The following is a 15,451-nucleotide window of genomic DNA, read 5'->3' as shown; positions in this document are numbered from 1 at the left end:
GGGATAGAATCAAGATCACATACAGTATTAGTACCACTTTATAAAGCCTTAGTAAGACCACATTTGGAACACTGCATCCAGTTTTGGTCACCACATTATAAAAAAGACATTGAGATACTGGAATGAGTGCAGTGAAGAGACTCAACTTTAATGTTGAGTCATGCTGTAATTAGGTAATCACTGGTTGTGAGAGTATTTAAGCAAGGTATTGTAACGTATTCAGTTTGATGATGAAGCTGCTATGATATGCTGCCATAGTGTATGGAGCTGATATGATAAGCTACCATTGAGAGGAGTTGCTATCTGCTAATCATCGTTGGATGGATCTGTTACCATCGTGGTTTGTGAACCAGAGTGAGTTTGTTATTCTAACCAACTACTGTTTGTTTGGTAAAAAGATATCTGTAACTACTGGACTGATTTAACTGGCAAAGACTTGGAATCTTTTAAAGACTATGAGACTGTTTTCCTACTAAACCAGTTTGCATATCTCTTATTCATTGCTCTCAGCAACGTTTCCTTGTGCATTTACTCTGCTGGTTGGTAACACAACACCAATATCCTTAACAAAGAGCAACAAAGATGATTAGGGGCCTGGAAGCTAAAACATATGAAGAATGGTTACATGAATTGGGTATGTCTAGTCTAGTGAAAAGGATTGGAAGTGACATGATAGCAGTGTTCCAATATTTGAGAAGCTGCCACAAGGAAAAGGGGCTCAACTGATTTTCCAAAGTACCGGAAGGCAAGACAAAAAGTAATGGGTGGAAGATTATCAAAGAGAGATCCAGCCTAGAATTAAGGAGGAATTTCCTGATAGTGAGAATAATTAACCAATGGAACGATTTGCTCCCGGAAGTTGTGGGTGCTCCAACATTGGAAGTTTTTAAGAAGAGATTGGACAACCATTTTTCTGAAATGATATAAGGTTTTCTGCCTGAGCAGGGGTTGGACTAGAAAATTTCCAAGTCTGTTATTCTGAATCAGAATTAAGGCTCATTTCAATGAAACCTATCTCATCCATCTAATAAAAACTCTAAGCACATTCTAATATATATTCAAGCCACAATTAAGTGCCTATGAAGGCAATGGAGTCCAATGGACTATTGTCAATGATACTCATACTTCAAAGTACCTCTCAGTCCTCCAGTATTAGTTGGGATGTTGATCCCTTATTGTACCATCCAATAGCCAGTTTGGTCTAGTGGTGAAGGCATCAGGCTAAAGAAACCCGGAGACAGTGAATTCTAGTCCTGCCTTAGGCATACAAGCCAGCTGGATGACTTGGGAAATCATAGGGAAACTGTGAATTCTAGTCCTGCCTTAGGCATGAAAGTTGGCTGGGGAACTGAGGCAACCACCAGGAGATGGAAAGTTCTTCTTCTTCTTGTTGTTGTTAGTTGCAAAGTCATGTCTGACCCATTGCGACCCCATGGACAACTTTCCTCTGGGCCTTCCTGTCCTCTACCATCCTCTGGAGTCGATTTAATCTCATGCCCACTGCTTCAGTGACTCCATCCAGCCACCTCATTCTCTGCCGTCCCCTTCTTCTTTTGCCCTCAATCTTTCCCAGCATTAGGCTCTTCTCCAGTGAGTCCTTCCTTCTCATTAGGTGGCCAAAATATTTGAGTTTCATCTTCAGGATCTGGCCTTCTAAAAAGCAGTCAGAATTGATCTCCTCTAGGACTGACCAGTTTGATCGCCTTGCAGTCCAAGGGACTCACAGGAGTCTTCTCCAGCACCAGAGTTCAAAGGCCTCAATTCTTTGTACAAATAATAAAGGCAAAGTGTAAATAAATAAATTCTGGCTCTGATACTACAGTAATCAAACAAAAGGAGAGCATCTTGGTCTTTCATCTCCATTCTATAATAGGACCATAGGAAATTATTAGCAAGCAAGAACAGGTGATTCAGTTCCGTAAGGGTGAAATGCAGTAGCATCCACTGTAGATTTACTATACATTGCATTGCAGCTTTATATATTTAGTATACATTGCGACTGAAATAGTGGGGTGGAGGGAAGGAATAGGAATATTTGCTATGGGTGATTTAGAGAGAGCAAAGGAAGAGATTGTGCTTCACTCAGTCTGGGCAAAAATAGAATGGATGCCCCCGGGGAGCTCTAAGGTTTGAATGGAGCAACGAGCTTTCAGAAACAGTGAAAAATACAGGGCAAAGAAAGTTCATATCTTAATGGGTCATGTTAGGAGCAACAGCATGATAATTATAAAAGTTCCTGAACAGCAGAGAACAGAACAGCCAAGGGTGAAAATACAGGGCAAGGGGGACTACCAGGGAACCGGTGGAGGACTGAAGACAGCTTTGTTCTCGTGGATCTGATGGCTGCGGTCAAGAGAGAAGCTCCTTGAAACTCCACTCTCAATCATGGAGAAGGCAAGGATCACCACAAGTTTGCTCCAGGCAGAAGCCTTCCTGCTATAAAATAGCAATTTCCACTGTGTTCAAAAGCTGGTCAGCTCAAGACCAGAAGAAAACAGAGTAGATATGATGGAATGTAATGAGGAGTGGATTTGCTGGAGGGAAGGGGTACATTCCGGAGGAACAAGAGGCAAATCAATCCAGATATCATGTGTGAGAGAAACGGAATGAAGATAACAGACTTCACTTGTGAAATATATTTTTCTTGTGAGATAGCTTCACTAGGTAAAGGTAAAGGTTCCCCTCGCACATATGTGCTAGTCGTTCCCAACTTTAGGAGGCGGTGCTCATCTCTGTTTCCAAGCCAAAGAGCCAGCACCGTCCAAAGATATCTCCGTGGTCATATGGCTGGCATGACTAAATGCCAAAGGCACATGGAATGCTGTTACCTTCCCACCAAACGTGGTCCCTATTTTTCTACTTGCATTTTTCAAACTACTAGGTTGGCAGAAGCTGGGACAAGTAACAGGAGCTCACTCCGTTACGTGGCACTAGGGATTCAAACCGCTGAACTGCCGACGTTTCGATCAACAAGCTCAGCATTTTAGCCACTGAGCCACCGTGTCCTTGATACCTTCACTATGTGAGTGCTAAATTTGTCTGTAGCTGAGAAATAATTTTTAAAAATTCCACTTGGAAGAATTTTTTGCGTTGGAGGCCTGACATGCAAGAAATCTGATATCTAGATTATGACCACTAAACTACTAAGCTTAATGCTGCCCAACGCATTGGCATATAGACATATGAAAAAGCTAAAAGGGAAATGAAAAGACATCTTCTCATCAGCAATCAGCACCCAGATAAACTGAGATTAATAACAAGAATAACATTAGACAAACAATCAAACTGTAAACAGAAGCCTAATCAAGGAAGCAGGTTTTTCATTCTGGTGGCGAATTTGGGGCAAAATTAACCTGTCCAACCTGCACTGTATCACTGTGTTTTTCTGCCAATTTCTGTCTCTTTGGCAAACTACCATATTCTGTATATCCTACCCTCCAAGCTGCAGCTGAATTCTTGGGCTAAACCTTGATGACAGCTGCAGAATCTTGTTTATTATTTCTCATCTTCCTTTCTCGATTCCCGACTCCTTTGTATGCACAGCCAATCTTTTCCAAAACGCAGGAGTTTTCTCTCCAGCAATATAGCACATTAATCCCAATGGTTCCTTATGCATATTTTATAGCCAGCAAATGAACTCATAAAAATTGTATGGACTGTACACATTATGAAAAGCTATTGTATGATAATTTAAAGATGGCTTTGACCTGCAGGTTCCACTTGAATATGATCAGGCATCGTGGTTTGTCAGTCTTCCCGTTGGGGAGGGCTCTTTTTTTTATCCCAACCCCCACTTCTCCAGTTCTAGGCTGAAAATCTGTCCATATTTGGTCTCAGATATTACAGTACAGCCTAAAACCAAATAAAACTCCTACATTCTGCCTCAAATTTGAACATCCTTTGTGAGATGGAATTTCTGAGATGGACAAAGCCAAAATAATATTATTTAAGAAGGCCTTGTCTTACTACAATGAGAAAGTTGAGTAGGTCAGCTTTGAAGGACTGTTCCACTTGCAGCTTAGATATTGACAGCTAAGAGAAATCAAGATTCTGGTTCTCTCCCTTTAATTAATATATATATTACTGAGCTAGGGCTCCAGAAAAACCTTGGTTACGTAGGAAAAACCTGGCTAAAAGAAAAACACACACATACACACACACACATATATATATTATATATATATATATATATATATATATATATATATATATATATATATATATATATATATATATATATATACTGTATATATATATTTATTTTTATACCAGACCTGGATTTTAAATAGAGGACTATCTTTTTATAACCAGGACACCTGATCACTCCTTTAGCTGCTAAAGGAACCTTTTATAGACCTTCATTTCCTGTGATCTGTTGCAGCTTATTAAAGCTTTTTGTTGGTCTCCATGGGCTTCTGTACTTTGGCTAGAGGTGATTAGAAAAACTCAAGGGGGTTGTAGGTGACTCATTGCAGACTAAAGGGTATTGAGAATCACCGGGATGATTCAGGTGTTGGAGTAGTGAGATTTAGGTCAGATATTTAATACCACGTGATTTGGGGCTGATTGTTCTCTCTTCAGCCCAGTCTTGTTATTGTAGAGGAATACCACAGTAAAGAGTGCAGTAATCCTCTACTTACATCCATTTATTTAGTGACTATTCAAAGTTGTTTCTTGAAACAAGTGACTCATAACCCATGCTTATGCAGAGAGGGAGACAGAGGGAGTCAGAGAGAAAAAGAGGGCGGGAGAGGGAGACGGAGAGAGTGAGAGTGAGAGAGATAGCGTAAGAGACAGACAGACAGAAAGACAAAGAGAGAGAGAGAGAAAGAAGAAAGACAGAGAGGGAGACAGAGACAGAAAGAGAAAGAAGGGGAGAGGGAGAGGGAGAGAGATGGAGAGAGAAAGAGGGAGACAGAGAGAGAGACAGGGAAAGAGGAAGAGAGAGATGGAGAGAGAAAGAGGGAGAGTAAGAGACAGAAGACAGAAAAAGAGACAGAGAGACAGAGAAAGAGAAAGAGGGAGAGAGAGATGGAGAGAGACAGAGAGAGAGGGAGAGAGACAGAGTAAGAGACAGACAGACAGACAAACAGACAGAGACATAGAGATACACAGAGAGATGGATGTAATATTAGCCATTTGAACCTGAGCTGCAGAGTTTTGCACAAAGCTTGATCTGAATTAACAGTGGCATCGCAAGTCTAGAAGCATAAGCTGTTCACTGGTGACATGTGTTTGTTACTTCACATTGTAAGGTGATAGGGGAGATTATAAAGATGTTACTTGCTTGTTCTCCTGATTGCTGCAATTATTTATTTAGCATTTAACATTATAGTGTTCTCCCTTTTGCAGAACAAAAGGAAGATGATAGAGGAGATAAAAGGCAAATGTGAGGAGTGACTGTTATATAATGATGCGTAGTAAAAGAATCACGGGAATCCTGCTAGACACAGTCCCAAGTGGGGAAGAGCTGAATTGAATTGAACCTGATTCCAATTCAGACTGTCTAAGCTTGGTTGTTCTCTTGCTGACATTTTGTTACCCAACTAGGTAATGTCATCAGTGTGCGTCTATAAGCTCTGCAAGAGAAAGCACGTACGAGACCAGCCACTCCTGGTTTTTTCTGTTCCCAATTCAATTTGTAGAGGGTGTTTTCAGTTGCATTGGTCACATGATCTCTACACATGGGATTCATCAGTTGTGGGTGGTCAGGGTTGTCAAACTGTAGGATTGAAACCCTCTACTAGGAACTGATTTCATAGACTTTTGCATGTTAGATGGTTTCATAAAGTACATTCGCCTTAGGAGTTAACCTGCTGCTCCCTATTTGCAGGAAGGAATAGACACGGAAGTTATCCAAAGGAACATGTAATCTGCTTTCTCTTAGGCCAGTGATTCCCAGCCATGGCAATTTTCATGCGTGTAGATTTCAACTTCCGGAATTCCACAGCCAGCATGGTCATTAAACAGAATTTTTTTATTATTATTATTAGTCATATTTATTAGTCATATTTCTATGCCGCCCACTCTCTGAGGACTCTGGGTGGCTTACACCAAAGACAGTATACTAAATAGCATATTGCCCCCAACAATCTGGGCCCTCATTTTACCCACCTCGGAAGGATGGAAGGCTGAGTCAACCTTGAGCCGGTGAGATTTGATCCGCTGATCTGCTGAACTAGCAGTCAGCTGCAGTACTGCACTCTAACCACTGCGCCACCTCGGCTCTTAGTTTGGGGTTTGAAGTCCATACATCTGGAAATTGACATGGTTGGGAAACAACATCTATCTATCTATCTATCTCTCTATCTATCTATCTATCTATCTATCTATCTATCTATCTATCTAGTCAACAAGTATAAGGAAATAAGTAACAGTATAGACATGGACATAGACACATGAAAAAAAATTTGGACTTTGAAGATGGCCAGTTTTGCAGAAATGGCGAAGATATCAGCATATTTAAAAGATCGGACTCAGGAGACTTATGTATGGGAATGGAAGAAATGGATAGATTATGTGCAGAATAAATATCAAACTAGGAAGTACCAGATAGCTTTGAGCTGAATGTTGTGTAGAAATGTATAGTATATAGGGGGCAATATAGCTTATCGTTATGTAGAAATGTATGGTGCACAGGGGGGAGAATAGAGGGGTGGTAAAGCATGTTATAATATAATGTGGACGGATTTCACTTTGGGGAAGTCATGGGAGGAGGGGAGGATTGGGGGGGTTAGGGAGGGATGGGGGGGAAGTGGGGAAAAATTGGTATTTATAAAACTTTTTCAATAAAAAAAAAAAAGAAAAAAAATTGGCACAAATAAAAGGATATAAATAGGCAAAACATAGCCATAAATACATAGAATGATTACATATAAATGGGGACAGTAGGACAGGGACGGTAGGCACGCTGGTGCGCTTATGCACGCCCCCTTAGGGACCTCTTAAAAAACACGAAAGGTCAAAGTTGTGTTATTAGGGTTGAAATTAAAGTACTCATTTACAGGTAGAACATTTTGATAAATAATCTTATGAACTAAACATATTACATTACCTTAAACTGTCAGAGTCGAGAGATAGAGATACAGTACCTTGGTACTCAACTGCTTTCAAACTCATCCAATTTGTACTCAATTTCATTTTAACATGAAAATTTGTGTCGGTACTCATCATATGTTTGGTGCTCAGTTCACAAACTAGAATTTGTCGGTGTCAGCGGCCTTGTGACTCACTACATTATTCCTTATGGGAACAGTTTGTTTGGTACTCATCGTGCCTCCTGGAACCAATTCACATTGAGTACCGAGGTACCACTCTATGTACTTTTATTGTTTGATTTCATTTCATTGGTATACAATTCAACGCCCAGAGATTCTATTACATGATGTCATGTTCTCGTATATAGTGTGTGTGTCTATGTGTGCATGTATGAAAGTCATGGAAAAACATATGTAATATGGTATGGCATCATAGAATATCTGTATCTCTCAGCTCTGATGGCATAAGGGAAATAGACAGTATATCCATTTTCAGTGGATTTGTAGTGCATACCTTCGTGGTTTACACAAGAGCGTACAGCAGTATAACTCCCTGAATTCCACTGCCAGCAGAGAGGTGAAGTCCATCTGTTTTAAAGTTGCCATGATTGAGAAGCACTGCTATACAGTAAAAACTAACCAATCTATCATCTCACCAATGTCTGTTGAAAGACAGATGATTCTGTATGGTAATCACAGACATACATGGAGATACCCAGGTAAAAAAAGTCAGTTCAAAGCATAGGTCAGGTGGGGCACGAGTCCAACAACGTGCATTATGAGGATAGAAGCTCCATTCCTTGTGTGCAACCTCATAACACAAATATCAGTGAACAGGGCTTGTATCACAATCTCTTGAAACACTTCACACATCCATCTTCATGGTTAGGGATGGACCCTTATGACTGAAGACCATCCCTGCCGTGATCTTTATGGGCCATTCCTTCTTGGAATGGAGTCAGTGCATCAGCTTATCTCTTTGATCAGTTGTTGTGCCCCCCCCCTCCGAGCAGAACATCAGTTTTATTACATTCTCAAATGTATAGAATGGAAACTTTTAAATGAAGAGAGCTAGTTTGGTCTACTGCTTAAGATACTCAGCTAGAAACCAGGAGTTGGTGAGTTCTAATCCTGCCTTAGGCATAAAAACCAGATTGGTCAGAGGTGGATTTCAGCAGGTTCTGACCAGTTCTAGAGAACCGGTAGCGGAAATTTTGAGTAGTTTGGAGAACCGGTAGTAAAAATTCTGACTGGCCCTGCCCCCATCTATTCTCTGCCTCCCAAGTCCTAGCTGATTGGGAGGAAATGGGGATTTTGCAGTAACCTTCCCCTGGATTGGGGAGGGAATGGAGATTTTACAGTATCCTTCCCCTGCCATGCCCACCAAGCCATCCCACGCCCAACAAGCCACGCCCACAGAACCGGTAGTAAAAAAATTTGAAACCCACCACTGAGCTGAGTGACTTTGGGCTGGTCGCTCTCTCTCAGCCCAACCCACTTCACAGGATTGTTGTTGTGGGTATAAAATAGGAGGAGGAGAGAATACGGTATTGGGTATGTTTGCTGCCTTGAGTTATTAATAAAGGTGGGATTTTTTAAAAAAAAGTTTTTAAAATGCCCTGGTTTGTTTTTCAGGGATTATTATATAACCATGGTGAAGTGGGCAACCAGCACCAAGATTGCAGTCAACTGGCTAAATAGAGCACAGAACTTTTCCATTCTGACTCTCTGTGATGCAACCACGGGCGTCTGCACAAAGGTATGTATATATATTTGCATTATTATTTTTTCTCAGTGGACGAAGGCTGCTTTTTCGTTTTAAATCCCCAAATGACTGAGCATACAATTAATCAATCGAATAAATAAATAAGGAAAATCCTCTGCTAGCAACTGAACAATTCCTTTTTCTGTGGTATTAATGGTTAGTTTTCATTTTTCAAGTCTGAAAATGGAATATCATGGAAAATACATAACCCCGAAAAGAAAAAAATACATAACCAGTCTTGACAGTCAATTCTATCCATAGAGGTTTTTTCCCCCCCATCTTTAAGGTGCATCATGCAATTTTGCAGCTGCTTTTGATTTAGGGATATTACAGCACACAAGAGTTCTTTTAAAAAAGTAAAGGTAGTCCTTGCCTTATGACTAGTCACTTAGCAACCATTTGAAGTTATGGCGGACCTCTCTAGGGACTACATATGTCTCGTATTCGAAGAATAGAATAGAATAGAATAGAATAGAATAGAATAGAATAGAATAGAATAGAATTGAATTGAATTGAATTGAATTGAATTGAATTGAATTGAATTGAATTCTTTATTGGCCAAGCGTGATTGGATACACAAGGAATTCGTCTTCGGTGCATAAGCTTTCAGTGTACATAAAAGATATAAGTGATAAATCATGATCATAGTCATAATAAATACATTCATCATAAATCATAAGATACAACACTTAGCGATAGTCATAGGATACTAAATAAGCAATCAAAATCATACTAGGAAACTAAATAAAACAATATAAACCATAAAGATGCAAGCAACAAAGTTATAGTCATAAGTAGAAAAGGAGATAGGTAATAGGAAGGATGAGAAGAATAATAGTAATACAGTAAGTAGTTTGACAGTGTTGTGGGAATTAGTTGTTTAGCAGAGTGATGGCATGCGGGAAAAAACTGTCCTCGTGTCTGGTTGTTCTGGTGTGCAATGCTCTATAACAGTGTTTCTCAACCTTGGTAGCTTGAAGATGGGTGGACTTCAACTCCCAGAATCCCCCAGCCGGCAGCGCCGGCTGGGGGATTCTGGGAGTTGAAGTCCACCCATCTTCAAGCTTCCAAGGTTGAGAAACACTGCTCTATAAGGTCATTCTGAAGGTAGAGGTTGAAACAATTTATGTCCAGGATATGAGGGTCTGTAGAAATTTTCACAGCTCTCTTTTTGACTCAAAGTTACGATGGTTGGTCCCTTCCCCCTGCAGTCATGTGACCAAATTTTAGGTGCTCAGCAACTGTCATTTGCAGCATCCCACAGTCACACGACCAAATTTTACTATGGTTTTGCTGAAAACCAGCATTTACTTCCAGTTTTCAGCAAAACCACATCCATAGCAAACCCTGTTAATGTTAACAGTTAATGGGTGTGTTACAACTGCAGTTTTACAACTGCAGCGTTTCTTTAACGACTGCCGTAAAAAGATCATAAAATCATTTATGACCAGCATAACCTCCGTGTGATGGGGAAGCTCCATTATGTTAATCACCTCTACTTTGCAGATTTTTCTGGTTATTTGCATTCTTCTCCAAAGGATGTACGTGAGATTTAGGAAGGAGCCATTCCGCAAAAAATATGCGTGTACCTTTCAATCCAACACAAGCAAGATAAGCTTATCTTTGTGTTAACTTCCAGTGTTTGGATTAAGTATTATCATTTATATTACATGGCGGACCTCTGCCATTGCAATGATAGGATATAGCAGAGGTGTCCAACTCGATTTCATTGAGTGCTGCATCAGGTTTGTGTTTGATCTCGGGGGGGGGGGCAGGGTGGGTGCGACCAGCTCGATGTCACTCGTGTTGGGGGCGCATGTGGTGGCCCAAGTGCTCTGTCAGTGAAAACGGGCTCCTGAGCTCCATTTTTGCTGGCAGAAGGTTGCAGGAGGTGGTCGCAGCCGGAAATGGAGCTCGCCCTCCCAAGCTCTGTTTTCGCTGGCAGAAGCACCATGGGCCAGTCCTTCACTGTTTCCAGGGCAGTCCTGCGGGCCAGATCTAAGCACCCCGCGGGCCAGATCTGGCCCACGGGCCTTGAGTTTGACCCACCTGGGATATAGGAATCAAGTCACTTCAAGGTTTTGGTTACCACCTTTAGAGCGCTCCATGGCATCGGACCGGGGTATTTACGAGACCGCCTTCTGCTACCAATAGCCTCTCACCGACCAGTACGCTCCCATAGAGAGGGGCTCCTCAGGGTGCCGTCGGCCAAACAGTGTCGACTGGCGGCCCCCAGGGGGAGAGCCTTCTCTGTGGGGGCACCTACCATCTGGAACGAGCTCCCCCCAGAGATACGGAGGATCCCGGACCTGTGCACATTTCGCCGTGCTCTCAAAACTTTTCTATTTCAGCAGGCTGGCCTGGCCTAATTCTCCTCTTTTAAATTTTTTAATTTGTGATTTTATAAATTGGGTGTTTTAATCTGTGTTTCGGCCAAAATATTTAATAATTTTAAGGGATTTTTAATATTTGTATTATCTGTATTTTATCTTGGCTGTTCACTGCCCTGAGTCCTTCGGGAGTAGGGCGGTATAGAAATTTGATTAATAAATAAATAATAAATGAATAAATAAGTCCTCCATGCAAACTTCCATTCTTATAACGGCCCTATTAACCTGCTGCTGCGATGATCCTTCAGATCAGCTTCAGCTCCTGGTGACCACATGGTGCAATTCTGTTGGCCATATTTTCAGAAATAGCTTGCTTTTGTCTTCTTCCTCTCTTCTTCCTGAGACAGAGGGACCGGCCCAAAGCCACCCAGCTGATTTCATACTCCTCCTCCAGTGTCATTCACTACCACACCAAATTAGCTCTTTTTTGAAATAGGTTTGGGTCAAAGTTTGGATTGGAGAAAATTCAGATCAGATAATAATAATAATAATAATAATAATAATAATAATAATAATAATAATAATAATAATAATAATAATAATAATAATAATAATAATTTTATTTCTATACCGCCCTTCTCCCGAAGGACTCAGGGCAGTGTACAGCCAATTTAAAAACACAGGACACAACAATGATTAAAAATTAAAATAATTAAATAGATTTGGCCGATTTAAAACCCAAAAAATTTAAAATACCCCAATTTAAAATCATTATGTTGATAGCCCTGCCTGGCGGAACAACAGGGTCTTCAGTGCGCAGCGAAACACCCGGAGGTCGGAGATCTTACGTATTTCCGGGGGCAGTTCATTCCACAGGGTTGGGGCTCCCACAGAGAAGGCCCTCCCCCTGGGTGTCGCCAGCCGACATAACTTGGCTGATGGCACCCTGAGGAGACCCTCCCTGTGGGAGCGAACTGGTCGGTGGGAGGCTATTGGTGGCAGAAGACGGTCTCGAAGATGCTGTTGGTACAGCTACTATACTTACTACCATAAGATGACTGTATATCAGTCTGCCTGCTTCTCTAATTCTTCCAACAAGAAGACAACCTGAATGAAAAACAAACATACAAACCAAAAGCTACTGGTTTAAGCATCTCCTGAAGACCACCCAGAAACTTCAACTGGGCCAAAATGTAGTCCAGGTAGTCCCCAGCATACAACAGTTCATTTTGTGACCGTCCAAAGTTTACGATGGCACTGAAAATAGTGACTCATGACCATTTTTCACACTTTATGACCATTGCAGCATCCCAAGGATGACATGATTTACATTCAGATGCTTGACTCATATTTATGACGATTGCAGTGTTCAGGAGTCATTTTGCAACCTTCTGACGAACAAAGTCAATGGAGAACTTAAGATTCATTTAACAGCTGTGTTACTAATTTAACAACTGCAGTGATTCACTTAACAAATGTGGCAAAGAAAGTCATAAAATGGAACAAATTCACTTAACAAATTTTTCACTTAACAACATAAATTTTGGGCTCAGTTGTGGTCATAAATTGAGGACTACCTGTACTGTGATGGGTGAACCTAGTTTTCCCATATTACACCTCTGTTGTGTGAGCGGCACTGGTTTCCAGTTCCTTTCTGGGGGCAATGCAAGGTGATTATCTATCACCTTAAAGCTCTATGTGGCACAGAGTCAGATTATCTGCAGGACCTTATTTCTTGAAGAATATCCATCCATCCAACAGGTCACATAGGGTGGGCACGCTTCTAGACCCTTCCCCCCAATATTGCCATATAATAAGATCTAGAAAGGCTGCCTTTTTCATGGCAGTCCCTTCCCTTTGAAACATTCTGCCCCAGGGGTGAAAACCAGCAGGTTCTGACAGATTCTGGAGAACCAGTAGCAGAAATTTTGAGTAGTTTGGAGAACCGGCAAATACCACCTCTGGCTGTCCCCAGAGTGGGGTGGGAATGGAGATTTTGCAATATCCTTCCCCTGCCACGCCCACCAAGCCACTCCCATCAAGCCACACCATGCCCACAGAACTAGTAGTAAAAAAAATTAGATTTCACCATTGCTCTGCCCCCTTAATGTTTGGGAGACCTCTACCCTCCTAGCCGTCTGCCAAGCCTTAAAGATCCAATTTTACCCCCCAAACACTGGGATAAAATGAGGTGACTGCGGGTCAGAAGATAGATCTGGCACCAGGTTTTAGTCTGTATGCATTTGGTTATAATATGGTTTTTATGTTATTTTAATTTTTGATTGGGAGATGCCCTGAGTTTGTTATAAGGTAGGTGGCTGTGCAAATGTTTTGAATAAATAAATATCTCCATGGATAACTGCTGAGCTGTAAATGCATTCACTTGTTTGACTAGGGAACAGCGCTAGTTTAACAAGAGACAAAACCCAGAATAGCTAGAGTATCATTCACGTTGCCTTCCTTTAAAGCCTGCTCGGTTGTTTCATCCCTTTTTGCTCATTCACGGTTGGAAGCGAGTCGAATTGCTTTCTGCACTGATGAGCAAAATATAATAAACGCAAAGTGTAGTATAATACTTTAATTATGTTTCTTCGTTTCAGAAACACGAGGATGAAAGCACAGCCTGGCTGCATCGGCAGGTAATAGAAGATTTCTGTTTTGTTTTTTTTAATGGGATCGGTGTTCTTTGACTTTACAAAAGAAAATAGTATTTTCACCCATGGAAATGTTCTACTGTTTTCATTACAACAGAACATTCATATACGGACATGAAGGTTTAAGAGAAATATAAACTCACACTTCGTTGCAGATGAACTGTGGTTTTGAAAGCATTTTTATTTCGTTCTGTAAAGAGAACTGCAAAGGTTTGGAAACTGTCACAGAGCTTTCAGATGCTAAGCAAACTAATTTCAGAGCAATCACTCTTCTAAATACACAATTTGAAAATTGATCTCGATTCTGTCACAACTCAGGAGATCAATGTTATGATTGGTTCTAATGGAGACTTTCCCCTAGAAGTCTCTGTCTGCATCTCTTTTAATGCTATATTATATATCTAAGCACTAGAGCTGGAATAAAATGCTTTGATGTGCTTTCCAGTTATATATTCGAAATTCATAAAATCTCTTTGATAACATGTATTCTATAGACTTGTATCAAATATGAATGCAGTGGCTGGACACAAACATACACAAACAGCCTCTGAGCAAGTTTTTGACTTCTGGGGACTGCCTGGAAAAATCCCTGCAATTTTCCTGGAAAGATTTTGGAAGTAATTTGCCATTGCCTCTTTCCTAGGGCTGAAAGAATGTGACTGGCCCAAGGTCAGCCACCTGACTTTGTGCCTAAATCAGGATTAGAAATCAGAACTTCCTGTTTCTAGCCTGATGCTCTTTCCACTACACTAAACTGGTTCTCCGTGACCCATAGAGATAGTCTTTGCTTAGCGGCCACTTGTTTAGTGACAGTTTGAAGTCAAATTTGCAACCATTGCAACACCCCCATGGCAGTGGTGAAATCCTACCGGTTAGCACCGGTTCTGGCGAACCGGTAGTGATAAAATCTACTGGTTCAGCAAACCGGTAGTAAAAAAAAAGCTATTGGTTGGTCCGAACCGGTATTTCCGACGATCAGCTGTGCCGCACGATTTATATTCGCTAGAAAGCATCCTGCTTTCTAGCGACTCTAAATCGTGCGGCACAGCTGTTTTCCCCCCCTCGCTGTTCTACTTACCTTCAAATGGCTCCTTTTTCTGTGTGAAGCACCCGTCTGGCATGCACCGCTAATGCACAGGCAACGAACTGATGGTAACCCACGGAGGATTTCACCACTGCCCCATGGTCATATGATTGTGCTATGGGCGTTTTGCAGCTGGCTACCTACGCAAAGTGGAGCTGATTATAATCTCAAATTTTGTCTACTACAGGTATTCCTTGAGTTACAACCACAACTGAGGCCAAAAATGCTAACTGAGATATTTGTTAAGTGAGGTTTGCCCCATTTTACAACCTTTCTTGCCTCAGTTGTTAAGTGAATCACTGCAGTTGTTAAATTAGTAACACGGTTGTTAAGTGAGTCTGGTTTCCCCCATTGATTTTACATGTCAGAGCAAAGGTTACAAAGGTGATCGCATGATTCGGGGACACTGCAACCATCATAAATAGGAGTTGTCTGAATTTTGATCATGTGACCATGGAGAGGCTGCAAATGGTCCTAAGTGTGAAAAACAATCATAAGGCTTTTTTCAGTGATGTTGTAGCTTCACACAGTCATTAAACAAATTATTGTAAATTGAGGACTACCTGTATGCTGCATGGTCA

At 41.1% G+C, this 15,451-nt stretch overlaps 1 protein-coding gene across 4 annotated transcripts in view; it reads left to right on the top strand.

Moving 5' to 3' along the window:
- The window catches only part of DPP6 (dipeptidyl peptidase like 6), a 545,144-nt gene that overhangs the window by 473,143 nt on the left and 56,550 nt on the right, over nucleotides 1–15,451 (top strand). For all 4 annotated transcript variants that reach the window (XM_034401660.3, XM_060683461.2, XM_034401658.3 and 1 more), the window contains exons 11-12: nucleotides 8,673–8,796; nucleotides 13,733–13,771. In XM_034401660.3, coding sequence (XP_034257551.1) covers nucleotides 8,673–8,796; nucleotides 13,733–13,771 — 163 coding nt within the window. The remainder of the gene's footprint in view (nucleotides 1–8,672; nucleotides 8,797–13,732; nucleotides 13,772–15,451) is intronic.

The sequence above is a fragment of the Pantherophis guttatus genome, chromosome 4 (assembly GCF_059756535.1).
Source record: "Pantherophis guttatus breed Tessera chromosome 4, ASM5975653v1, whole genome shotgun sequence".
In the NCBI taxonomy this organism is placed as follows: Eukaryota; Metazoa; Chordata; class Lepidosauria; order Squamata; family Colubridae; genus Pantherophis; species Pantherophis guttatus.
The sequence above is the reverse complement of the archived record's forward strand: the minus strand, read 5'-3'. Positions and strand labels throughout refer to the sequence as shown.